This window comes from Neolamprologus brichardi, chromosome 17, assembly GCF_056152115.1.
Source record: "Neolamprologus brichardi isolate AB-2024 chromosome 17, ASM5615211v1, whole genome shotgun sequence".
NCBI lineage: Eukaryota > Metazoa > Chordata > Actinopteri > Cichliformes > Cichlidae > Neolamprologus > Neolamprologus brichardi.
Window position 1 is genome coordinate 32,665,485 of NC_142120.1, and position 27,416 is coordinate 32,692,900.

Consider the following 27,416-nt stretch of genomic DNA (forward strand, 5'->3'; position numbering starts at 1 on the left):
CAGCTAGCTAAACTCTACAGACGTTGATCATCTTGTATTATTGTACGCTCTGTATTATTTAATGTTATTTACAATATAAAGCGCCTTGAGGCAGCTGTGATTTGACACACTCTGCTCTCCTGGAGGACTTTATAGGTGCTTTATACAACACGCCTCATTCACCTATTTACACCCATTCATAAAAGCGCTTAGTGTGACAAGCTTAAACCTGAAGTGAACCTTACATGGTTGCCTGTACTTTCCACAGGGTTTATTATGACTGTGAGCCGGCCGTGTTATTTTGGTAACCAGCTCCTGGGAGTGGTTGGGGTGGATGTGAACTTGGCGTACATCTTGGAGGATGTTACATACTATCAAGACTCGCTCGCGTCATACACCTTCCTTATTGACAACAAAGGTGAGTCACACAGAGGTGGTTATCAGCTTAGTGCAAACCTTTTCATCAGAAACCAGTCTCTTTCTGTCACTCTCTCACTCACGCACACACACACACACACACACACACAGACACACACGTGTCTTTTCATGATCGCAGAAGAATCGGCAGGATTACCTACAGCCAGACGTTTTTGATGTGGTCCGCCGCAAATCTCTTCTCTTTCTCTTCATGTGCAGTATTAACAGTTTTCCCAGGTAGTGCTAAACGCAGTGGGGCAAATCCAAGTGTCACATTGCCACTTTTGCTTGGCCTCGCCTGCACAGCAAATATCAATCAGGAAATTAGTCAGTTTTTTAAATAAGCACACTTAAGTACACTTTGTTGTTTATTTGCTTCTAAATGGAATTACACTTCATTTTGTGTCTCAGCTTCCTCCACAGGCATTACGCTTTATTAGGCTAGCTGGCGTCGTGTAGGTAGCACTGGCATTCCTTTGGCATTTCACTTTGTCGAACCATGCCTCAGTGGATTGCCACGCCACATTACAAATAGCGCTCATGTCCGGTCTTGGTTTGTCTTGGCCTCGGCTGAGGGAGTTCTGACTCAATTACTGGTGCTGTGAAATGGCCAGGTTGTGCTCTGTGGGCCTGGACAGAAATGACATTTAACAGTCACCGTTTTGCTAGATGGCAAAATGGCATTAGAAGTGATACCTTTTACTTACACCAAGGAATATTTGATGAAGAGTTTGTCTTCCCGACAAGCTGAAAACATGAAGAATAAAAATCAGGCTTTAGAAAAATTTGTTTTTAATATGTTTTAAATATGTTGGCGGCAATAAATAAATAAAATGAATATGCCCAAGTACAACTGAATTTAACCTAAATTCTTAACCTATATAAGTGGGTGTGGATGCACTTTTATTAGAAATAAAAATAACTTAAGTGTTTTTTTTTGTGTGGTTTGTTTGGGGTTCTTTTTGCTTCAGGAGTTTAAAAAGAGTGAGTCGTAGGAGGAGTAATAATTCGAAAGAGCTGAGGGAAAGCACATGAACATGTTCAGCATATTTCTTACTATTACTATTAATTACCTAGCAATAATTAGCTTTTTGGCAGTTCTGTGAATTGAGTGCTTTTCAGTGAGTCTCTTTTTTGCCCCCCTCATCTAAAATGTCTGTTATTGTAATAAATATGCCATCAAATTACAAGTTATTACTGTGCCGTAGTTATTAGTGCTCCAACTCTGTAAACGCTGACAAACGAGTCCCATTAAAGTCATTAGCTGCCATTCAAATCGTCTGCTGCCAATTAGAGTTCAGGTAAATAAGTTTAAAGTAAACATGCAGCTGACAAAAAGCTCCAGGAGTACAGAGCTGAAAACAGATTAGTACGTTTAAAATATTGCTACTCGTTCTCATATGTGAGAATATGTATTTACCAGTATACAAGTCTGCTTCTAAAATGGATTTAATAGAAGTGCGTATATACTGTATGCACTGCAGTTGTAGCAGTGCACAATTGTAAATCTTAAAATTACGCACTGCACTCTCTTTCAGTAAATATACAATACTCACAAACACAAAACTCCAAGATTTAGTTTTTTTTATACCTTTCGCACCAGCACATATAAAACGGCTTATTGTCTCTCCCAGAATGATTACTGCTTCTTAAGAGCCGTTTATCACAGTACCACAAAGTACTGTTTGCCACTAGGGCAATTTTCAAGGCTAGATGCTGTAATTTTGCACAAGGGAAATTTAAGATGTTGGTAAAGGCTGTGCTTCAAGTTTTAAAGTGTGACAAGTAACTAAAGACGTCTCCTTCTCCTAACCAGCAGAAATGATCCTTTCCTAACTTTAAAGTCTTGGATTGTTCCTCTATTAAGCCTCGGAGGAGGTGGCCTTACTATAGTTTACTTGATATCATAATTTATTTATTCAGAGTGTATTTACTTTATCAATGGAAACAAGTTTCCAGATTCACCTGGAATCCCAAACTGTAACATTGTTACTGGTTTATAAATATCAGGGGCACAGGCGAGGACTTCAGTCTTCCTGGCATTTAATAGCCTTTTATAAATCATGTTTCCCTCATGCATTGACAGCTAAATACCAGTGTTAATGTTGACAGCAAACTTTTGACTAAAATGGCATTTAGTTTAGTCATAATTTAGACATCAAAATTCTTTTAATTCTAGTTGAGGTTTGACGTGTTTTTACCTGTGAAAGTTGCGCCACACGGTTTGCAAAGCATCTTATTTTCCTTGACATCAAATGCAAAATGTGTCCATATGTGGACTCTTCTCTTTCTCTCAAGCGTTCACATTTTGTCACGTTTTCATGAGAAACTGGGAGCATGGGAGTGTCCCCTTCACCCAGTCCGTTTGTCGGCATCAGATTAAATTATGTGCGTCTGACCTTGCTGCAGAAAGAGATAACTTCTGATTGGATCGCATCCAAACCTGTCCTGCCTCTTTACACAGCTTAATTAATTCTGATTGGATCTTGTCGCTCCAGAACGTTTTCATCTAGATTTTATTCCTTGAAGACCGTGTCAGTCCATTGCGTCATCGTTTTTGTGCTCGTGCATGAGTTTTTATTTAGCTGTCGTCTTGTTTTCATCAGGAGAAAATTGGTTGTTGACGACGTCTGTGACAAAAATTATTAGTCAAGGAAATTAACATAGCTACCTCCAGGAAGGCCCGCATCCTTAGAATCAACCCTGGTTTGATCCCTGCTGTAAACTCTAAGCATTGAAGACACCGATCTATTGTTTTGTGAAATCTAAAGAAAATCTAGACTATGATTTGCACATTAATTTGGCAAAAAGTATGACTTAACACTGAGTAATAACAGTATCGTTACTAACTCTGCAGCATTTATTTCTAATTATATATTCAGATCCTGCTTTACTGTGTTGGTCTGTGCTTTTGTGTAATGTAACTGCAAACTGGTTGTTTAATTTCTCAGGCTACACCCTCATGCACCCCTCTCTGACACGGCCCTACCTGATGACAGAGCCTCCTCTGCACACAGATATTATCCACTATGAGAACATCCCAGGGTTCCCTGCCGTCCGGCAGAACATCCTCAGGTGAGAAAGGACAATTGCATGAATTTAAAAACCAAACAAAGCCATGGGTGGATAGATATGCACTATACTATGTGGCTTTTTGTTTTTTGTTTTTGCAGTCTCCCTTTGGGCAGTCAGATCATTGAAGTGCCCCTTAACTCCTCTCTGTCCTGGCACACCAACCGTCTCAGGGACAACAGCAAGGATGCGTACAATGTCAGCTATGCCTGGAAACTGGTAGGTTCCCCAAAGGATAAGGTAAAAAGACGCTAAACAAATGCCCCCTGCTCACTGGTGACATTCAGTTTCCACAATAAACTTCAGCTCACTCTTTTACAACTGCAACCACACACCCCAAAAAAGACGTGTTTATTTTTAAATGCTATTTCATCCAAATATAGAAGAAGTCTTGTTATTTTTCTGACCCTTTCATTTTACTCTCTGTGTATGTTCAAACCTTGCCAGAGGGGAAAGAAATATGTAAATGCAACATTGAACAAGAGGATAGTACTTTCAGAGCAATGGCAGTAGGACAGAGTGAGTGTAGGCAAAATGATTGTGCCTCCCAAAAGGGAAGCTTACAGTCAGTCAGTGCTCTGGGCCAATGAGCCATTATTATGGTTGGTGCACTGAAGATTTCATTTACTTTCTCCCCGTCTCTCCCGTTGCGGTCCAAAGCTCTTTATCATTCTCATTGTGTTAAAGCAGCATAGAAATTATGCTCCCAGCCTTTATATCTTCACCAAACCTCCACCGGCCCCACCTTAAACGAGCTCGTCTGAATGAAACCAAGAGCTCTTGTACTCAGAAACTGTTTGTCCCCTCGGATCCACGTTTCCCACAAGGCCCTTAAGTGTCATGTTAAAGGAACAGATGGGGAACTGGACAGCAATAATATCATGCCCCACACGAGTCTTTTTGCTTTTTGACATTTCAATTCTTCTATTATTATTATTTTGGCAGGAGCAGAAATATCACACTTAATTTTAGACATTTTACTTTAGGCTTTTTAAAAAGGTTTTGACATTTATTTAGTTTTCTTCAGGCATTAGAGCTCCAACACGTCACCTTTGCCACGAGTTTGGCAGCAGTCTCCATTTTTTCTAAATGAGCTTTCCAGAGGCAGAAAAAAGGAAAACAGAAAACATTTTTTTAATATATTTATTTTTGCCTCTTCCCTCCAAACAATCTGTTTTTTGCTGTGCAAATAATATGTCCACGAGGGCCCCTTTTTGGATTGTATCATTATTCATGTTTGCTCTAATTTGAATCATAAATCTCCTGGGTGGATCTGAAAACTGTCTACTGTACATTTGAGTGTGCTGCATCATTTATTTGGGAGGGAGGGGAGGGGATCATGAGAGCAGGCTTAGCCTTGTGTGGGATTCCTTTAGAGCCGCTTGCTAAAGCGGGCGCATTTGTTTGTGTGCTGCCCATAAATCTCTGGCGGTGGCAGCTGATGGGAAACACAGAAAACAGAGCTGGTATATATGGGTGCTGTCAGAATCTCAACCACTGCTAGACTTCAGTCTATTAAAGATGTGACACCATATTCCCTTTGGTCAGCTCGCGAGGCCGCAAAAGACGAGCGTCGGACGTTATGTCCGATTTGAGAAAGTGCAGTGAGTACATCATTCTCTCTGCAGTCTGTGGCATTGTTTGGAGCTTGAAGCATCAAATACTCAACAAGGCAAGGCAAGTTTATTTGTATAGCACAATTCAACAACAAGGTGATTCAAAGTGCTTTACAGAGACATTAGAAACAAAAACAAATAAAAAGCATGATTTAAAATTGATTAAAACAAGCAAACAAACTAACTAACAAACAAACAAATAAAACAGTATATAAAATCAAAACAGATAAAATCAGAACAGTAGATAAAATCAGTAGTTAGCAGTGAATGGATCATCTTAAGTGCAATCAGGCATTCATTTTTCTGTCCACTCTTACCAACACATTAGTGAGCACTTGTTGCGCAGTTTAACAAAAATAAGCACTTCCAGTTAGTATTAATTTTAATTAAAGGCTGACAGTAGTAGCAGACACATTTCCTATTTACTCCTATTTATTTAGTACTTATTAAAACTGCATTGCTTTAAACTTCATATTTGGGAACAATGACAATTTAATTCTTGGGCAGGATGAAGAAGCTTAGGACTGAAAGCCAGAGAAAGCTTAGGGAAGTTTGAAAATATGATTTTAAAAGAATTATTTGGAATACTGTTGCCTTAATCTGTTTTTTAAATCTAAAATTAAGCTCCCTTCTCTCCTTGGCCTGTTCTCTAGGTTCAGGACACGTCGTTCATCCTGTGCATTGTGTACATTCAGCCCGAGATTCCAGTGAAGCAGCTGAAAAACCTGAACACAGCTCCCAGCTCCAAGCTGCTCTATCATCGTTTGGACCTGTTGGGTCAGCCCAGCTCCTGCCTGCACTTTAAACAGCTCGCCACCGTTGGTAGGAAGAGCACAGAGCTGGACTAATGTGATAATTCAAGTAAAAACACTGATTATCGTCTCTGATTGTCCTTCTTTCTGTTTCTTTCTCAGAGTCCCCAACTGTGATGTTGGCAGCTGGTAGTTTTTCTTCACCCTATGAGCACCTCAGTCAGCCAGAAACAAAGCGTATGGTGGAGCACTACACTGCCTACCTGAGTGATAACACCAGGCTCATAGCCAACCCAGGCCTCAAGGTACCTGAGGACAAAAAGCCTGAGAACACGCACACAGTTCATACTGAAGGACGGACTGAATGTCATTTACCCCTGTGTCTGTGAAGGTTCTCAGTCGGTCATTTACTGTTGCAAACAGCCAGCCGTGCAGTCGAGTGACACGCATTCACAAAGTGCCGTACCTGCCAGTACACACACTCTTAAACATATTGCCAGGCTTCTTACACTGGGACAATAACTAAAACATGTAAATCGATGTGCTGCATCTTTAAAAAAGGGGACAAAACTCCCACATGGATTTTGGCATTCTGTGTGCATTCCTGTCCTGGGGGGAGTTTGAGTTTGAACTCCCAGGCCCCAGTCCCAACGCTGATTCCCAGGCTAGTCTTAAAGACCCCCTCCAGTGACCTCATCACCCCTTTCAAACTTAGAAGCTTGTCTGAAAGTGGGATGTGATTTTTCAGGGCTTCAGGCCTAATCAAGTTGCATTAATCACTAAATGGTGGTTTTCTAAGCTTTGTTCTGGCCTTGTGACCACAATTCTAACACTCCTGAGCAGAGATGGGATGAATATTTCCATGTTTAGGCACATCATAGGAGGGTGCCTTTAAAATTAGCAGTAGTTCTGTTTTCCTTTTGGCCTGACTGAAATCCAAATTGCCAAGAGTTTTTATTCACTTTGCATTCAAGACGAACCCAAATGAAATTTTCACCAGTCCAGCACTTTTTCCTCCTCTCCTTGCCTGCCCCTCACTGTCCATCTCTCTCTTCCTTTATACTATCCTCTCTATAGTCCTCTGTCAGGAACGAGGTTATGGCAACTAGTCATGTTACGGATGAGTGGATGACACTAATGGAAATGAGTAGCCTCAACTGCTACATTGTGCGCCGTTACATAGCAACGCCCAGTGGGGTGCTCCGGATTTACCCAGGATCTCTGATGGACAAAGCCTTCGACCCAACCCGCAGACAATGGTGAGGGTTACTTTGGAGGGTGTGAAGAGGAGGAGAAAAGAGCTGAAGGCATGTGTGTGCATGTGTTTTTAGGGAGCAGAAAGGAAGTATGAGATAGAAGTTTGAGTGTGTGTGTGTGTGTGTGTATGTGTGTGTCAGATAATGTTTTCCAATATTAATAAGCCTGGTCCGGCTAACACGTTTACAACATGTAGAATTTTAGTTTTTTTTTTCATTATTGACACATTAAAGTAAGATCTATAAAAAAAAAAAAGGTCAAGTGTTTTCTTTCCCCAAATCAGGCCATTTGTGTATCAGACTGTACATAAAAGATGGACATTCCCCATGTTGATGTCCTTGTTTTTTTTTTGTTTGGATTTTCTTTTTGAAGTCTTGAGTATTGTCTTTTTGTGTCTTAACCTTTTTTGTTTTTTATTCAGTTAGTTTGGACATTGAAAGATTAGGTTTTGCTATTAGAAAGGTGCATTTCCTGTCAACAGTGATGTTAATTGGTTCTCCATTAGTGAAAAACAGGCCTAAAACAAAATGTACTTGCTTGCATCTGACTGAGAGAGCAAAGAGACTGCAAATGTCTCTCCCAGCTCCCAGATGATGTAAGTTTAGGGATTCTGAAGCTATTTGAATCTCACAATCACTGGAGCAGATCTTGTGTTGACGACTATTCCCCTTAGAACCCATAAGAACAGTGTTTCCTGTAGCATTTCCTTCTATGGCCACAGTTGAGTTATCATTGGGAACTGCAAAAGAATCACTTCATGTTGTATCCCAATGACTGTGTGCTGTTTTGCGTAGGTACCAGCATGCTGTGGCTAACCCTGGCCTCATCACCTTCACGGGGCCGTACCTGGATGTGGGCGGGGCCGGATACGTTGTCACAATCAGCCACACCATCCATGCCTCCAGGTGGGAGCACTGGTTATGTTTGGGGTTTTTTTTGTTTGTTTGTTTGTTTTTTGGGTGGGTGGGTGGGTGGGGTTAAACACAGAATGTGTTATATTTTACTGCACCAGAGCAAAAGTCAAGTAAAAATTGCCAGCTCTTTTTATTAGATATTGGAGAGCAGACTCACTGTTGGTATGAGTCAGAACAATCATTGTGGGCAGCTAGGCTCTCGGCCCAGAAGTCAGCTTAGCCAGACTGCACTATCTCTGAAGGCAGGAAGTAATCTGAGGGAAACTTAAGGAGCCCATTGACCATTCTGTGCTATAGGGTTGTTTTCCAAGCGAGATGACATCCTGTAACCAAATGGTCTGGGCTTAGTCACAATTGTCTTCAAGTGTCTTTTCTTTCAGAGTGCCCTCAGCCAAGTCAGCATAGTGCAACCAACTAATAGAAAAACCATAGAAAAACCAAATAATATATCGAGTGTTCCACCATTTCCTTTGGCCAGTTATCACAGAACTGACTGCAGAATATTTTGTAGAATCAGGCCTAGGCTTAGAGACTTCAAAGGGCTGCAGCGGTGGTTGAACTCAAAGTATTTGTTTCGAGTTCAGTGAGCTTCAAATGCAAATCACCGCGATAGCCACAGTGCCGCTTGCAGCAGTAAAAGAGCTGTTTACCACAGTCCGTGCAAGTGTTTAGCATACACAAACATTCCTCGTCAGTGTGTGCGAGATAAGGCCGGATTAGTGCTGTTGTACTCTCGCCTCAGTAAGCATAATATACAGTCCACAGTAAACACTGATTTCAGGAGATCAAGCAGTGCGTTATGTTTATTTCTTGTTTTGTGTGTTTAAAAGGTCTATAGAAAAGTAGGGATCCTTGTGGGGATAACTGTACAGTGCCAAGTATCCTGAAGACGGACTTTTTCCAGATTTTGTTTTCCCTTTCCACAGAATTTAAAACCCCACTAAATGCCTTTTTTCTCTGTGTATTTTTGTCTATTCGTAGCTCTCAAATGGCACCTGGCTACGCTGTTGCAGTGATGGGTATAGACTTCACCCTTCGCTACTTCTACAAGGTCCTCCTGGACCTGGTACCCATCTGCAACCAGGACAAAGGCAATAAGATCAGGTAAAAAGAGGATGGATTGTGCGGCTCCCTTCTTTTCTCTTCTCTATGCAAGTTTTTCCTTTCTCTTTTTCAGTGTCAATTTCTGTGTGAGGGAGCTAAATTTCTGTTCGGCTGAGCAAGAATTAAATTCGCCGGCTGTGCGTGAAGAATAAAGAAAGCCAGAGGAAGACATAAGCTGATTATCACAACATTCCTGCTGGAGATGTAGTGTTGCTCCTGCTTCTGTCCTACATACTTTCCCCAGCTTTTATGTCTGTTCTTTTCTTCATCTATCTTCTTCCACCCCTGCCTCCCCCACCAACCCTTCACTTCTTCTTTCCGTCTTTCTCCACTTTCTCTTGCTTCTTCTGTCATGCTCACTCTGTTGGTGTTTATGGGTCATAAAAAACAGGATCAGCCCCCTGGAACCAAGAGGGCATGATTTGGAAAAACACACAAGGGACAGTGGGGAGAAGAACAGAGCTGTGTTATATAGACTAGGAATACAATATAGAAATAGCGATTAAATGTTCTGAGTGAAAACCTCAGTAATGGCAATGTTCTGACAACGTACCGACTAAATTGATGAATTCATTAAGTTGATCCTGACTGCCAGTTTTATTCATTTTTATTTTAGGTGCTTCATAATGGAGGACAGAGGGTACCTGGTTGCTCACCCGACTCTCATTGACCCCAAAGGTCACGCCCCAGCAGAGCAACAGCACATCACACACAAGGTAAATGCACAAACACAAGTTAAGGAAAATAGGAATGGATAGAAACTTTCGGGAGTATGATATTGTCATAATTCTAATGAAATCTATTTTCTTTCCTTTGGTAGGAGCCACTGGTGGCCAATGACATCCTAAACCACCCCAACTTTGTCAAGAAAAACCTCTGCAACAGCTTCAGTGACCGCACAGTCCAGCGCTTCTACAAATTCAACACCAGCATTGTGGTGAGTCGCATAAAAATGTAGCATAACTAGAGGTATGAATGTGTACTTTCACAGCATTCATACTGTAGTAGCAAAAACAGACACACTCCTCTGGGCCTCGCATAGCAATATGGAAAAATCTTGTAGTGTAACACTGCCATCTTGTGGTCGTACGTGCTGTTGCAAACTTCTGTTTGCTATTTGTGACTCTGTTGAGTCGATCCATCTTGCCCATCCTTACATGGGTAAAAAGCACTTTGAGACTATTAGAAACTTCTTCTCTTTCTGTTTCAAAGTTTCTGTTTAATATGTGCAGTTTTGAAGTTTCTCTCACCTTTTTTTTTTAAAGAGGATTAAAAAGTATATTGATTTTCCATGGCTTTGTGTAGCAATGTAGAGATTAGAGTGACCTCTCCAATTCTTTCTCCTTTAGGGGGACCTCACCAACCTGGTCCATGGTAGCCATTGTTCTAAATACCGCCTTACCAGAATCCCCGGCACCAACGCCTTTGCCGGCATTGTGAACGAGACGTGCGACTCCTTGGCGTTCTGTGCCTGCAGCACGGTAGACCGGCTGTGCCTCAACTGCCACAGGTCAGTACCGAATTCTCTTTACCGTTTAGCTCTCTGACACATTAATGCTTTGTTAACATAAGGTAATGCTCCTGTTGAAAAATAAGAATGGGTCTGTTTGCACAAATCCAACACCCAGAGTTTGATAGTTTGATGCAGCAGTGATGCTGCAGCTTGCACAGGTTCAGGAGTCACACAGTGACTTTTTCAGTCAAGGAATTTGCTTAAAGATTAAGCAAACATTAAGTTTGAATCAAACTGTGAACACAAGTTTCTCACTGACCTGCTGTTTAACTGTTTGCTGTTCAGAATGGAGCAGAATGAGTGCGAGTGTCCCTGTGAGTGCCCTCTGGAGGTCAATGAGTGTACAGGCAACCTCACCAATGCTGAGAACAGGTGGGTACATTGTCTAAAGCACATACACTTTACCCCTTCTGCCTTCAGAACTGTTCATGCCACTACACAACAAGGTTCTGGAAATATTCTGGAAATCTGGAAATATTTTTCAGACATTTTGGTCCATTTGGACATGATGGTATCACACAGTTGATGCAGAATCGTGAATCCCTCGTGCGGCCATATCTGAAAGGGTTTGAAAAGATTGAAATCTTGTGACTGGGAAGCCATTTGTGTACAATAAACTCACTGTCATGTTCAACATGATTTGAGCTTTGTGACATGTTGTGTTGACCTGCTAGAAGTAGCCATTAGACGACTGGTACACTGTAGTCATAAATATCTCTTTGAAGCTTCTCAGTCATCCAGGTTATCGTAGTTTCCAAGTTTTCCAAGATCCTTAGACTGTAGTCATGAAGCGATTTGGTTCAGCAACAATATTCAGATAGGGTGTGGAGGATGGATCAAGCATAAATGTCGTCTGAGACTCCTCAGACCAAAGATTTTTCCAACCTTCTGTTGTCCAATCTTGGTGATCCTGTGTCACTTGCATCCTCAGCTTCCTGTTCCTAGCTGACAGGAGCTGCACTCAGTGTGGTCTTTTGCTGCTGTAGCCCAACTCAGAGATGCTCTTCTGCATACCTTGGTTGTAACAAGTCCTTATTTGAGTAAACTGTTCCATTCCTACAAGCTTGAAGAAGTCTTCTGGCCATTCGCTGGATATTCTCTTTATTTCGAATGATCTCTGTAAACAGAGAGATGGTAGATTAGCCTGTCTGGGACCATGTTGCATTCAGGGTCATTTAAACCACCTTTCTTCTCCATCCTGATGCTCAATTTGACCATCATCGTGACCATGACTACATGGCTAAATCCACTGAATTGCTGCCACATGACTGGCAGATTAGATAGTTGTGTTATACTGCAGTTCCACGGATGTACATAATGAAGCAGCCGGCGTGTTCACATTACTGCAGGTACATCATTACATCTGCGATAATATTTACATGATAAAAGTTATAATCACCGAAGATGAGTTACAAATAACAGCAGAAAGAAATTACAGCTGACCTCAGCGCTTACAGAATCTGAAAATAATGTCATAGAAAACAGTCAATGTTTACACAAGATGCCTTTATATGACAGTATTGGGAAAACATGCTTGGCTTGCATACTGAACTACCCAGTGACTGCAGAGCAGTGAGATACCCACCAGAGAGCGCATTAGTCATTCTAGAGGGAGCTATGCCACACTATTTGCAAGGTAGTTGAGAAAATCCTCCCACATCTTATCAGGATTAAGTTCAGTCACTCTTGAGGCCAGACTTGTTTTTTTTATTGGTTCTTAACTTTCAGATGATGCCTCTTTTCTTCTTCTTCTTGGTCAAATAGTGATGCAGCTTGGTGTAAGACATAGCCCTCAGTTCCCTTTATGCCAGAAGTGCTTCAAAACTGTCTTTAAAGTCACGCTGCTTTGATCTTAGATTTAAAGGAATGGGACGAAAGGGTTCTTGACTGTAAAATTAATTTCTCCAGCCTTCCTGCTTGCATGTGGTGTTTTAAAGGCCACCTGCTTTCTTCATTTCTAAGTTAAGAGTCCCTGTCATATTTCCCTCAACGTGTTTTGCAGACGTGCGTGCGTGACGCTTCAAACTTTTTGAAAGCTTCCCGTGCAAATGTTTGTGGGTGTTTTCTCACTTTTATATCTCTTGCTTTCCTGCTGCATCACTCTCTGTTCCAGGTCTTTTCCTTTACTGTTTGAGCCACTCTGCATCCCATCCATCATTCACAGTGCCTCTCACATTTCTCTCCCTTATTACACTCACCTCCTTTCATCAGCCATCAGCAGTCTTTGACAGCATGTCAATGTTTAAAATGCCAATTTCTCCTTTATTTCAGGAAGACGTGCAATTAAATTTTTTCCACTGTCAGTTTTTTTCCCTCTGTATTTGTCTGGCAGCATCGACGTGTGTCTCTTTAGAGCTGATTGACGTGGTGAAGACATTTCTTTGTGTGCTCGTGCTTTGATTTTTATTTTTTTATGATCTTTTTTCCCCAGTTTAATCATATTTAATGGTAGGATTCGGGTTTATATTGTCTAGTTAATGTAGTTGATTTGTGTTTTGACCAAGAAAATGTCTTTTTTTTGGTGTATTTTTCTTAGGAATCCCAGCTGCGAGGTGCATCAAGAGCCTGTCAGTCTGAATGTGATTGATCCCAGCCTGCACGACACACTGCCCCAGTGTATCAACACCCGCTGTAGCCAGAGATACACCAGCAGGTACGTACACCAACTTTGCACATTTGGTACACTTTGACAGGTGTAACGGCACAGTGATAGAGAGCCAGTGACCGACAAAAGGTAGCAACACAAACCCATAAAGATAATATGAAAAAGGCCATATTTACAATAAAATAATTTGTACATAATGATGCAAATGAACACCACACTGCCACCTGGTTTACCACCAGGTGGCAGTTGCAAATATTAACTTCTCAAATCACTAAGTGTTTGACTCCTTAAACTGCTTATCCTGGAATCATGATGCTGTGTGATACAGTCTGCTGTTGAATAAATAAAGAGCATTTTAAGATGACATGCTTTTATAATATCACTAATATGCTTATTAATTGTGGTCAAATGTTACTAAAATGAATAAACCAAACACAGACAACATAGACAAAAACACACAAGGCTGACCAAAGTGCTGAACAATAGAAATATAAGAGACACAATAAGTTAATAAATACAATAAAATAATAAACATAGCAAAAACAATAATATATAAGTAAATACAAATCAGTTAACCACTGAGTCCAAAGCCAGCGAATAAAAATGCGTTTTCAATTTGGATTTAAAAACCAGCACTGATGTCGATGTGAAGAGGAAGATTATTCCAAAGCTTTGGAGCCACGATAGAGAACGCTCGGTCTCCTCTCAGTTTCAGCCGTGATTTGGGGACTGAGAGCAACGGCTGCTCAGCTGACCGGAGTGAACGAGTGGGGACATAGGGCTTCAGCAAATCAGACAAATATGCAGGTGCCAGACCATTTAAGGATTTAAAAACCAATAAAAGAACTTTGAAATGAATCCTAAATTCAATTGGAAGCCAGAGCAGGGAGGCCAGGACCGGAGTAATGTGCTCAAATTTCCTTCTACCAGATAAAAACCGTGCCACAGCATTCTGTACTAGTTGCAGGCGTGTCAGAGTGCCCAGTCCAACCCCTATTAAAAGGGAGTTGCAATAATCCAAGCGTGAGGTTATAAAAGCGTGGATAACAGTCTCCAAATCATGCCTTGAATGAAACGGTTTAACCTTTGACAGACGCCTGAGTTGATCAGATGATGATTTCGCCACCCCATTCACGTGGCCCTCAAAAATAAGCGCAGAGTCGATTTTTAACCCAAGATTGGTAATCGAGCTCTTCAGGTGAGGGGTCAGAGCAGCAAGGTCAACATCAGGGATATCAGAGGAACGATTCGGGCCAAACAGAATGGCTTCCGTTTTACGTTCATTAAAATTTAAAAAGTTTAGAGCCATCCATGACTTAACATCGCTAAGGCAATCAAGCAGGAGTCTAATTGGGGAGCTATCAGAACGACTGAAAGGAAAATAAAAACCATGGTAATAGTGGACATTAGGTTGCAATTTATAGTGCTCAAAAAGTTAAAGGAACACTTTTGATAAGAGTACAGCGTCAAGTCAGTTAAACTTTTAAGTAGCAGAGGGGTTAATAAGTTCCAGTTGTTTTGGTGTTGATACAATTGACAAAAGATTCACTAGAGGGGCAACAATGAGACAACCCCCAAAAGAAGGAATGGTTTTACAGGTAGAAACCTCTGACTTGGACAGGGAGTTACTCCAGGAGAGCTGGACAGGGAGGTGGCAGACCTTTAACCCTGCGGAAGGCCCTGTGCTCACTGCCCAGCACTGTGGAGCCAGATTGGTGTTTGCCATAGAATACATGAATTGGCAGGTCCACCACTGGGAACTTGTGAAGAAGAAAAACTGAAGCGAACGTTATGATGCTTGTAACATCGTTCAGCATGACCAGTTTGGTGGTGGGTCAGTGATGGTCTGAGGAGGCATATCCATGGAGGGACGCACAGACCTTTACAGGCTAGACAATGACACCCTGACTGCCATTAGGTATCAGAATGAAACCCTAGATTGTCAGACCCTGCACTGGTGTAATTGGTTACATTGTCAGGCATGAATACCAGCACATAAGGGTCAGGCGAACCACAGAGTACCATTTTGAGTTGCTGCAAAACTTAAACATTTTAGCAAAATGGCCCAGCTTGCTGCATAATCTTCTTCCCCCCAGTAAGATCTGATGTGTTTTTTTTGTTTTTGTTTTTGTTTTTAAGTGTTCCTTAAATTTTGAGCAGTTTATGTGTAATTATTTGTAATGACACTTTATGTCGTCATCTGTTTTGGAGCATTATGGAGAAATTGCAGTAGTAACGGGTATTGCACCTGGTTTTTACATGATTAAATGACTTTCCAGATAACAGATGAAATGAATAAATTGTAACTTTTGTTTTTATTTCACTTGGAAGCAACAGGAAGAATGCTTTTGAGGGCTGTCATATAGTAATTGTTTATTTTGCCTTTTGAGAAATCTTATTTTGAAGGTAGTAACCAGTTTGATTCTTTCCTTTTTGTTTTTTTGGGGGGGTTTTTTGCGTTGTATAATACGGTCTAATCCACCTACTATCAGGTTATTAGGTAATAATAGTTATATATAAAAGAAATACATTATTGCACCAATATAACCTCATTACAACTCAAGCACTGAGTTTTATCATATCGTAACAAAGTATTACTCTACTATTGCTGAACAGTTTTGCTTCATTGCTACTGAAGTATCTTTCGTCAGTATTACTTTTTCTTTTTATCTCGCACTACACTATTGCAAAAAATTTCATCCTTATATTAGATTCATAAATCTGATTAATGCTTTTTATGAATCACAGTCAGACAAGTACCGACTGTACTTTCAGCTGCTCCCTTATTCACAAGGGCTTGTAGAATCAGGTAGCTCCATGTGTATATTACTTTATTACCTCATTATTGTCAGTCCCTGTTATTTCCATGTTATTGCCAAACTGTAATATAATGTATCAACTGCTTGACATCTGTGTTCTGCGTCCCCAGTGACTGTTTCGGCGTGCTGGACTGCGAGTGGTGCATGGTGGACAGTGATGGGAAGACTCACCTCGACAAGCCTTACTGTGCCCTGCAGAAGGAGTGTTTCGGCGGCATTGTTGGTGCCAAAAGTCCCTATGCAGATGGCTTGGGGCTTATGGGTGAGTTCTTTACCCAAAGAAATTGAGATTTTTTTTTCCAATTTATTATATATGTCCTCTTTGGACCCTCGGCTTCATCAACATATTTATTAAATGTTTTAGAGTTGTAGATTGAGCCCACCATCATGAACCATTATGAGGCCTTTTTATTGAATACTCATATTCCTTCACCTTCATAGTGATGAAAAAAGCAACAGCACAAGAAGTCAAACTTAAATAATTTCTTTCAGGTCCTTAAGACAACAGTTTTATTTATATTTATAGTTTTCCCTGAAACTTTTCCGTTGCCTGGTAATTTTCTTTGGAAGGAGAATTGGCCGTCTTCCTGCAGTCGAAGGCTTTTTCAGTGGTACTTCACACTGACGAGAGAATAGAAGCGAGGGAGAAAATGTACCAGCATCTCAGCGGGAGTGAGGATCTGAGCCCGAGCTGTTTGATACTGGCTTGTTGTATTGTCTCTACTTGAGCCATCGGAAATCCTTTGTGACTTCTTTAAAAGAAAACCTTCTGTCTGTTCTCTTTTCTGCAGATGAGGAGGTAGCCTCTTTGAACATGATCAAGAGCGCCCCTGTGGGTCCAGTCGCTGGGGGCATTATGGGATGCATCATGGTGCTGGTGCTGGCTGTGTATGCATACAGACACCAGATTCACAGGCGCTCGCACCAGCACATGTCTCCGCTAGCTGCGCAGGGTAGGACTAATGCATAAATTCCCATATTTGTTTTGTCACGCACCTTTTGTGAAGCTGTGGAGAATCTCAGAGCTGTGAAAGTGGAAAAAAAGTTACAAGAACTACAATGTTTGTTATGTTTATTTTAGTTTAAATGATGTAATTTCTTAAAAAAAAAGAAAAAAAAAAAAGAACAGACAAAAACACAGCCTTAAAGGAATGTGATTAACAAGCGCTACAGCAACTGGCGAGTGCCGCTGGAGCTAAACAGCTGACATTAGCATCAGCACAGCAGCAGCTGCTGCTTCTGTATGATTTGTGTAATTACACAGAAATATTGACAAAAACATCAAACAAGATTACAACCTCATTAAAGCGCCTCAGTCCAAGTCACTTTCAGTCTGGCAGTTTGGTAAACAACCTGGAATAGATAGTGGAGAGTGTGGCTATGTTATCACGCGGTATTAGTCTGAACAGTTGGCTCATAGATTCAGAGTTACTCAACTTTGTGTACTTAGGTGTCAGTGCTTTCACCAAAAACACATATACATGGCAACTTAAGCTGCAGCTTTTGGGGTGAAGCCTAATGCCTACTGAATATCTACAGTTCCCACATGCATGTGTTTGTTTTCATCATTCTTACTCTTCTTCTTTTTCTCCACGTCGCTTCAGAAATGTCGGTGAGAATGTCCAACCTTGATAATGAAAGAGATGAGAGGGATGAAGACAGTCACGAGGATAGAGGAATCAGTGAGTGTTGTCTGATGTCGTACTGATCTACGCTATATTGCCAAAAGTATTCACTCAACCATCCAAATCATCTAATACAGGTGTTCCAGTCACTTCTCTCAGCAGTTCAGTGAATTCCAGTGTGCCACTGATAGGATGCCACATGTTTGATAAATCCAGTCCTCACTAGTAAATATTCCACAGTCAGCTGTTAGTGGTATTATAACACAGTGGAAGCAGCTGGGAACAACAGCCACAGTCAGCCACAAAATGGTGGAATCACAGAGCCTCAGATGCTAAGGTGCATAGTGCACAGAGGTCACCAACCTTCTGCAAAGTCTGTTACTACAGACCTCCAAACTTCATGTGATTAGCTCAAGGTTAGTTCATTGCTTCATTGAATGGACTTCCATGATGGAGCTGCATCCAAGCTTCACATCACCAAGCGTAATGCAAAGTGTCCAATGAAATGGTATAAAGCACGCCACCACTGGACTGCCAGCAGATGTGTTCTCTGGAGTGACAAATCACTCTTCTTCTTCTTCTCGTCTGTCTTTCTGACCTCACAAATGGGCTTCTGGAAGAATAGTCAAAATTCCCATAAAGATCCCTAAACCTTGTAAAAAGCCTTCCCAGAAGAGTTGAAGCTGTTAAGGGTGGGCCATCATCATATTAAACCCGATGAATTAGGGATGGGAGGTTCATATGCATGTGAAAGCAGATGAGCAAATACTTTTGGCTACATAGTGTAATGTATCATGAACACTTTGTACATTTATGTAGAACCTTACTTTTTGACAGCACAGGTGCACATCTTCTTGACCCATGTGCTCTCTTTTATTTTCAGTCAGCAATACTCGATTCATAGCTGCAGTGATCGAGAGACACACTCACACTCCCGAGCGGAGACGGAGGTACTGGGGGCGGTCCGGGACAGAGAGTGACCATGGTAAGAGAACCATTTGGGCACACAGAAACCGGGATATTTACGATGAAGCTGTGTGCAGCTGTGTCAGTGCTGATGGAAAGCGGAACTGAGTCAGTCATACCTGAAATGTCAGCAATGCTGTGTCAAAACAAAACCACAGATTTAACCATTTCGAGAGTTCCTGATTCTTACTGACAGTTGCAGTTTCAAGAAGGTTGGTGCAAAAAAGCCTAAATCAATCCCAGTCAAGCTAAGTCATTATGGTGGCTGAGGAAGCCTGTAATGAGTGGGTTTTGATAATTTAAGTAATAGTTGCCTTAATTTTGTGTAAGTCTTGTATAACAGCTCAATGTTGAATGTTGTTTACGGAAAATGAATCATCCACTGGTTACAAAACTGGACCATACTGTACTTTATAAAGTGTTACTCACATGAGTTTGCCTCCAGCAAAGATTATATTTATACTGCTATAGATGTAAATTTTGAATATTGCTATAACATATAAATATTCATTTGCATGAGTTGTCCAGGGAGTGAAGGGCAGACTGCATGCAAGCTCCGCTTCAGAGTAATCTGCCACTAAGGCTGCTTCTCCTTTGTGCTTAAAGGAGGAGGTTAGAGTTTAAGGGAACGATCAGGAGGTTTGCTGAACATGATTGTCTAGGAGAAAGACCCCCAGGGTCACAGAGGATCACAATATCTCTGCTGACTTGGAAAAAGGTCAAGAGTTTGAAGATGTTGGATAAATATTGCCCATTAAAAGTCTGTCACAGTGGCCTGGGCTAAAAGCAGCGACGTAACATGAAATCAAGTTTGTACTTTATTGAATATAAAACCTTAAAATGATTCATTTTAGCTACATGGTGTCATAACAGATCTGCAGTTAGCTCTCAGTTCCTGCGTGCATCTCCTGGCTTGTTCTTTTTGTTATATCACAGTTCTGAACCGTGTTTTCTCTTATCTTTAGCTCTGGAAGAGCTGCTCATGTTCACTGTTAACATTTGTAGAACTCGCAAGTCTGACGCTCAATGTGGATGGACAGTTTCACCCACATGGGCACTTACCACCTACATGTGGCATCACTCCACTTCCTGGCAGTGAGTGTCTCGGTTAGTTGTTGCATAACTGATGATGCCAGAGAGAAGAGGGATGAATATGAAGAGAGGAGAGTGGGCTAAAATGTAACAGAACGAGCTTGTCTGCTGTGTGCTGCATACAGTATTGATTGTAGGAACAGTGGAATGTGGTTCTTTTTCTCTACTTCCACCTCTCTTTCGTGCAGTTTTTCAAGGATTAGATGTATTTATTTGATACAACATTTGATTATCATACTCTTGCCATAAAGATTAGAGTGTAATGCAATGATGTAAACTGGCTAATACCACAAGCAGTCTTAATATTTTGTGCAGCTGAAGATGGGGAGGGTTTGTAAAATGAAACATGGAGAACAAGTGGGGAGATGGGGAGATGCAAAAATGATGAAATGAGGGAAATAAGTGAATAGCAAGGGCAAGAGGACAGGAGGAGAGAGGAAGATGAGTAAGAAATAATGGAAAGAGTGGGTGTTAGTCCATTAGCGAATATAACTTAACACATACACAAGCATTACTAGTTTCAAAGTTGCTGCTTGTCTCTCATCAGTCAAAGGTTCCTTCCCACCATCATTCAGTCACTCAGACTTGCACACAAGCCTATATACAGATCACCAAAAACAGACCATTAAATGTGCTGAATGACGCACAAACTCTGTTTGCTGTGTGGTCCGCTTTAAGGATAAGCTTCCAGGCAACAGTTCAAACCAACCATTAAGGAACGTGTGCTGCATATAGCCATATAATCTCCAAGTTTAATCCACACACCTGGCAATTTTCAGTCTGTTTGTACTTCAAACATTTGAATGCTATGTAACCCAACAAACTTCTAGAACTAGAATAGGAATGTTTAACCTTTAAGAAAAGACAGAATGGCAATGGCCCCATCCTGTATTAGGTATCGCGTATATGATTGTCGGCTGTTTACATTGATATTTATGTATAATCTACCTATAAATTATAAGCCAAAAAAGCTTAATTACTAATGACTTACGACTAAATATAATTTTGAACAGTGTTTAAAAGTACATGTTTACCTGGTCACTGAAAGAGGGAAGGGCATGAGTTTTAAAATGTTGCTACAGGTCAGACACTTCACTTAACATTACTATTAATAATAATAGAGCATTTTAAGTAAGGATTAAACTATTAAAAAGTATTGTTTTGTAATAGTTTGAAATTTTGAATTTGCTTTCTAGCTAAGATCTAAAATTTAACTTTTGATTATATAGCTAGCAGCTAGTAGCTTAGCTTAAGTTAGCTAATCACTGCATACAGAAGTCTGGCACCAAACTTTTTTTGCAACTAGCTTTATAAGAAGCAGTGACCAAAAAAGGACAGCCATAATGGATTTTTTATTTTTATTTTTTATAAACTTTGGACGACACAAAGGCTAGTTGCTTTACCCTATCTGGTATTGACGCTAAGCTAATTGGTTATTAGAGCTTTAGTCTTAACATCCATATGAGAGAGTGGTATCAATGTGTTTGTCTAATTCTCACCAAGAAAGCAAACAGGTTTGCCAAGTTTTTCACCTGTTTAAAGTTGTTAGAGGAAAAATTGTAATTCTATCTTCAAGGCATAATAACATGGTAGTTTAGCTCGGCCTCCCTTCATCTCATGACATTAAGTAGGATTTGATATCCTCTACCTGGTGCAGCTGTAAATGGTCAGCAGTGCACAGTTGGTGGTAGATTTACCTGAAGCACTGGGTTATTGCTTTTGGGAAAACTGGGAAAAATTGTGACAAAGTTGGCACCTTCCATGTCTGGAACGTCTTTGTCTGTTGTCTTAGGCCAGCTAATCTTTGGAGGATCAGGAAAAGAACAGTATAAATAAACGTACATACAAGTGATTCCCTTACCTGAACCGGTTGTTGGTTATTGTTAAGAGGAAGATGAGAAACAACACCTTAATGCCACACTGGATTGATGCTGGAATTTGTTTTATAGAAGATATAAGAATTATAATAGTAATGATAACAGGTATTATTTCAGGATATCTGGTTTTCATGAGCTATAATCCAAAATCATTAAACAAAAGACAGCTTGAAATATTTCACTTTATTTGTAATGATAATGATGTAATGATAAGAAGATATGAACGTTTGCATTAAATTATGAAAAAAACTTTTTAAAACTGCATTAATAGAGTTCTAACATGACTGGTTTATTGTTTTGAGTGACGTGCTTTTTAGCATCCGTAGGTTACCATTACTGTTGTGAGCAGCAGTAATTGTAGGCTTGGACCTGGGCTTTGGTATAGCAAATATTAAGCTGGATTGCTGCTGGAAAATATGAACCCAGCAGCCCCGCAAAACTGATCGCTCTCTGATGGTTTAGATGTTCAAGTGTCAGATATTTTTCAGATAGAAAATGGTTATTCTGACATAAATTGAATGCAGGGCCAGACCCGTAAACACACATAGTTCTAACCCCACTGCCTTCAGCACGCGTGCCACAGATGCGTTCGCGTGTCTCTGGAGGTTTAATGTTTCATCATCCAAAATGACAGTGATTTTTCTTTAAATATAATCATAGAGGCTCTCAGGCTTACAGGGTTATTTACTCAAACAGTAATAACAGATTGGTGTTCCACAGAGCAGCACGGCTGGTGTCTTTTTAGAAGCTGAAAAAGATGGGGATAAAGGACCAAGGAATGTGGATTTATTTTCACATAGACTCTAAAAAAGCATTTTTAGTCACACACTGTGTTTTTAGATGCTTTTTATGGGCTTCAGGGTGGTGAAATCCACTTAGATTATAAATGGGATCTGCACTAACGTTTCCATTTAGGTGAAAAGTCAGAAATAATTACTGAAGAGAATTTATTTTATAGAAATTGCCCAAAGTAGAAGCTTTGCTGGGCAGGATGCAAATAATTGCAGTCCACAATCTGTGAGAATCATTACACATTGACCTAACAACCAAAAGGTCCCCGGTTTGATCCAGGGAGGAGACACAAATCATCTTTGGGGCAACTGGTCTAAACAATCTGCCCAATCAAACATGAAGAGCTGCCTGCTGTGACGACCCTTTATGAATAAACCCAAAGCCACAGTATATGGTAGCTTAAAGCAGTCAACAAGTGACCTCTGGAGTCGGTGCATTTCGACATGTCACGTACTTCTCATATGGTTTCTCAGTGACTGCACTTCCCTGTTACTAAGTTCAGTTAGCAGTGTGCACCAGCAGCCACGTCGGCCCTTTTTTCTGCCTCCTCGGGCTAAACGTGTGTGCGAGATGTGTAAGAATGAGATCATAAATATGCATGTCTTTTTTTTAATTGCTTTTATTTCAAACTGAGCTGAAAACATAAGGAGTAAAAAAAAGCCCCTGGGGAATGTTTACTTGTTAATGTGCCATCAAATGCCACCAAATAGTGCCGTCAAATAGCTTGTACTGCACTCAGAAACATTATGAGCTGCCGTGTGCTCACAGGAACATTTCTGTGCTGAATATTCACGATCGGAGAGCGTCATTAGTTAGCTGAGTTGTTGCATTTTATGGTGCCTTCCCATTTCTATTAAAGCGGAGCGCAGGCGTCATTACCGACAGGTCCACGTGTGCAGGGACTGTTGAGTTTTGCTTTGCCACGCTGCCTTCTTCATTTAGTTTCAAACTTTCAAACATATATTTAAGAATTTTTTGCTTAAGATTTTAAAATTGCCCAATAGTTTTGAGGGAAAGGATTGTGAAATAACGCCATCCTCTGCACATCTTTTTGTGTCCAGGCTACAGCACCATGAGCCCCCAGGAGGACAGCGAGAATCCGCCTGGAAACAACGACCCGCTTTCGGCCGGCGTCGACGTTGGCAACCACGACGACGACCTGGACCTGGACACTCCCCCGCAGACGGCGGCATTGCTCAGCCACAAGTTCCACCCCTACCGGCACTCGCATGCGCACCACCACCCGCTGCACACGCATACGCACCACCTGCAAGCGGCGGTGACGGTGCACAGCGTGGACGCAGAGTGCTGATCCTCCTGAAAGGACCGGAACTGTTCGTTTGTTTTGTTTTTGTTTTTTATTAAACATAAAAAAAGACAGTGGTGTGTAAGTAGAGCGCACACACAGCTGGAGGGAGACGCCACAGGTAGACTTAGTGACGCTTCAAGATCTCATTGTGCCAACATCTCAGTCTTGAGCCCTCTTTCATTTAACCACATTTAAAAGCGGACACGTGTACGCAGCCGCACTTGGGCCAGTGGATGTAACCAAGTGGGACTTCCTGTTATTTTTCTGAAGGACTCGAGATTTAGAGCACGTAACAGCCTTCAGACGCAAACAGAAAAGCTGCGTGAGCCCATTTTCTGGCCTTCACTGAGGACGGGACACAACTGGAAGCTAAAAGCCTTCTTGGGGGAGGTCAAAGATTGTTATTATTCTCCAGGACCAGTGGATTTTTACAGTACAAGCACTCATGTTGGACCCCTTTTTAAAACAGGGCTAAATCCCGAACTCCACACAGGTTGGAACATTTATGGAAACTGTGGGACATCTCTGAAGGAGAGTGAAAATACTGCATTTTTGAAAGGTGAACTGGATCTAGTGAGATTCTAAAACAGCCTCTATTTCAACTTTACTCTCCATGAAGAAGCTCTGGAGTTTGTTTTATTCTTTTTTTTCTTTGTTTTCTCTGAAAAGCAGCTGCCTTTATCCAAAGCAGCGGCTGCTGGTCTGACACACAGCAGTGTGGCACGATATCTGGACTTTTCCATGAATGTTTGTGAACTTCAAAGTAGGAAGAAAAGGCTTCAATATTCACAGAAACACAAGAAGAAACACTTTAAAGAGGAAAATATTATTTTTCTACTATTTATTAAAGGTAGATTTTCAAGAGAGGAGCGCAAATATGACAGCAGTCGGGGTGCATCAGACACACCGGCCCACTTCCTGCAACCAGTGCATTAATTTTTGGGACTCATTAGTTTTTTTTTCCTTTCTTAAAATATCTGTGAATTTATTTTTGAATTTTAAGAATATCAGTAATATAACAGGGATTATTCTTATTTCTTTTACCTGACCGAGGGATTCCAGTGCAGCTCGTTTGCATTTTCTTTTAAATTTTCTTTTTACTTTCTTTCAGCAGGAGCACAATTGAATAATCTCCCTTGGATCCCCATTTCTAAGTGCACTCAGCGGTCAGTTCATGAGGTACACTGGTCCAGGCACAACAGTCCTGCTGTAAATTAGACTTTTATGACACTTCATTTCACTGTTCATTTGATTCTGTTTCTCCGTGCTGAGGTCAAAGGTGACATTTCCCCCCTCATGTACACAAGTAGGAAAACACTTCTTACTCTAGAGCCTTACCTTTTATGATGAAAGTATTTTCTTTATGAAAGCATCACCAATATTTACAGCTTTTTAAAGATCAGTGTTAAAGCAGGGCTGTTGTGTTGAATTGCACCATCTTGTTCTGGCGTACCTTAAAGCGGCCTCCCAGTAGGGAGATCTGCTCCTGTTCAGACTCGCTGGAAAACATCCTCTTTCTGATCTCGTCATGTTTTCGAGAGGCAGAACTTCTGTATTCGCTGCCCTTTTTTGAGCCTCCTGGGGACTGGGCGAGGACGACACCAGCGCACAAAAAAAGAAACCATAACCAAAAGAAAAACAGGAGAATAGACAATCCCTGGCTTTCGTCACTGCTGGGAATTTGGTGTGTGAGGATTAGCAGAGACCCTCACAGAGAATGAGTGCTGCCCACTCTGTCTGCCTGAATAAGAGAAACCAGTGCAGAGTGCTTCTTGTTTTATCACAACCTTTCACTTTTGAGGCTAAGCTAAAGCTCTGCGTGTGTGTCTGTTAGGGTTATGCGGATTTTTATACAAAACGGAATTAAATTTCCACCCAAGATAACCAAGATGGAAGTCTCCTCGTCAAAGAGGGAAAAGGAGATGCTGCTGCTGTTTTACAGAGGTTACACCCCATCAGTTGGCTCCTCTGTGGTTAACCACTCAAAAATGTATTTTTTACAGAGTGAGTGTGTGTTTGTGTTGGAGAGAGTGTGACTGTGTCTCAGTGTGCGTGTGCCTCTGTGTGTGTGTGTGTGAGTGTGAGTGATGAAAGGATGACTATCCACCAGGAACATTTTCATTGAATGCATTATTTTTCAACATAGTATTAGAGAATTATAGGTGAAAATGATTGATCAAGAAATCCACTTATTTTTATTGAGATGAAGAGTCACATGACCCGATCTGTGCTTTTGTGAGTTTGTTCAGCTGATCGAATCACGTCAGTGCGGCATCCGTGTCTTGTTTTTTTCCCTTCCGCCTTTTCAGGTCCCGAAATGTTTATTGTTCTTCAGAGATTCACTATGAAGTGTAAATACGGAGTCACAAATAGCTATTAATAACCTGTACACTCCATCGTTTTATGTTGTTAAGACATGATGTATGCTTCAAATGATGCTCAGATATTTGGGTTGATATGTTCTGTTTATGGTGTCTCATTTTTATTTTTTTTTGGATGCCTCGGATGTGTTTTGTTTGGGTTTTTTGGGAGATTTATTTTTCTTTAGGTCCATATTGGATGGAAGTCAGTACTTGGTGATATTAATACACACTTTTTATGTTTAAAAGACTTCTAGTTTTTAAAAGTTTTATTGTGTTTTGTGTCTTGGAAATGCTAAAGAAAACTTCTCTCTCGTGCGCTCGTGTAGGTTCGTCACAGCAGTACTACACAGCTTGTCACTCACTAACGACCGATCCAGCTGCCTTGTAGTGGGTTAGAGTTTACGCCGCGCTACTTAAGACTTTCGCCCGTATTCATTTACAGTCATTTTGGCGCATTTGACACTTGAGGAGAATATTTACATTTGCACATTCAGTGTGAGCCCATTACACTTTCATCTGCACAAGTGCTGAATAATTTGACACATTACTGTGTGCCCGTTTTGTCTCGGTGCGTGTTCGTGTTTAGGGTTCCCGCTCATGACCGGGACGTTTGCCAGCTCGTAATGCCATCGGATTTACCCACCTGCAAGGACATCAGATCACAAACAGTGACTGATATTCCAAAGTCGTCCCCCCCCCCCCCCCCCCCCCCCCCAAAAACACTCTACGGTACGTTAATTCAGTTCAGCCTCATAGCAGTTAGTAGAACAAATGCAGTCTCAACAGTATTTTCTTTTAAACGTGCGTTTTTTTTTTCCTGAAAAGTGAGTGCACCATTAAAAGCTTATTTTCCAGGAGAGTTTTAATCAGTATTTAGCAGCTGTTGTAAACAAGTATATATACAGAACACTCTAAAATGCAAATAATGTACTGAAGGAACATGTGTATGTCACCCCCCCTCCCCCACCTCATGTATCATATAAAGTTATCAAATTGAGATTTATTGCAATGTGAATGTGATAAAGTCCATTTTACACCTAAACTGTGTGGCATTCTGATTCCTGCTCAGCGTTTATGATGCTCTTCAACGGGTGAAAAACGAAGCATAATTCAATAGCTTGTACAACAACATTTAGCAGCAGCAGCAGCAGCTTGAAAGTAAATCATTTTATGAGTCTCTCACATGGCCCAGGTTGAAATGAGTTTACACACAGCTCCTGCCATCGCCTTTATATCAGACTGAGGTCCAGGCTTTGACGGAGCCGCTGCAACATCTCGATTCTTTTCTTTTCTAACCGTGTCGCTGTAGATTTGCTGCTGTGTTTGGCATCATTGTCCTGTTGC

The 27,416-nt window shown here is 41.0% G+C and overlaps 1 protein-coding gene across 1 annotated transcript in view; it reads left to right on the forward strand.

The window, feature by feature from the left end:
• cachd1 (cache domain containing 1) overlaps positions 1 to 26,775 on the forward strand; it is a 97,945-nt gene extending 71,170 nt beyond the window's left edge. Inside the window, exons 10-27 of the mRNA XM_006808133.3 lie at positions 248 to 397; positions 3,348 to 3,471; positions 3,570 to 3,687; positions 5,738 to 5,906; positions 5,999 to 6,141; positions 6,914 to 7,095; positions 7,888 to 7,998; positions 8,989 to 9,111; positions 9,728 to 9,827; positions 9,932 to 10,048; positions 10,461 to 10,621; positions 10,910 to 10,996; positions 13,161 to 13,277; positions 16,159 to 16,310; positions 16,840 to 17,001; positions 17,653 to 17,730; positions 18,557 to 18,658; positions 23,462 to 26,775. Coding sequence (XP_006808196.2) covers positions 248 to 397; positions 3,348 to 3,471; positions 3,570 to 3,687; positions 5,738 to 5,906; positions 5,999 to 6,141; positions 6,914 to 7,095; positions 7,888 to 7,998; positions 8,989 to 9,111; positions 9,728 to 9,827; positions 9,932 to 10,048; positions 10,461 to 10,621; positions 10,910 to 10,996; positions 13,161 to 13,277; positions 16,159 to 16,310; positions 16,840 to 17,001; positions 17,653 to 17,730; positions 18,557 to 18,658; positions 23,462 to 23,712 — 2,447 coding nt within the window. The 3' untranslated portion in view covers positions 23,713 to 26,775. The remainder of the gene's footprint in view (positions 1 to 247; positions 398 to 3,347; positions 3,472 to 3,569; positions 3,688 to 5,737; positions 5,907 to 5,998; positions 6,142 to 6,913; positions 7,096 to 7,887; positions 7,999 to 8,988; positions 9,112 to 9,727; positions 9,828 to 9,931; positions 10,049 to 10,460; positions 10,622 to 10,909; positions 10,997 to 13,160; positions 13,278 to 16,158; positions 16,311 to 16,839; positions 17,002 to 17,652; positions 17,731 to 18,556; positions 18,659 to 23,461) is intronic.
• The last annotated feature ends 641 nt before the right edge of the window (positions 26,776 to 27,416 follow it).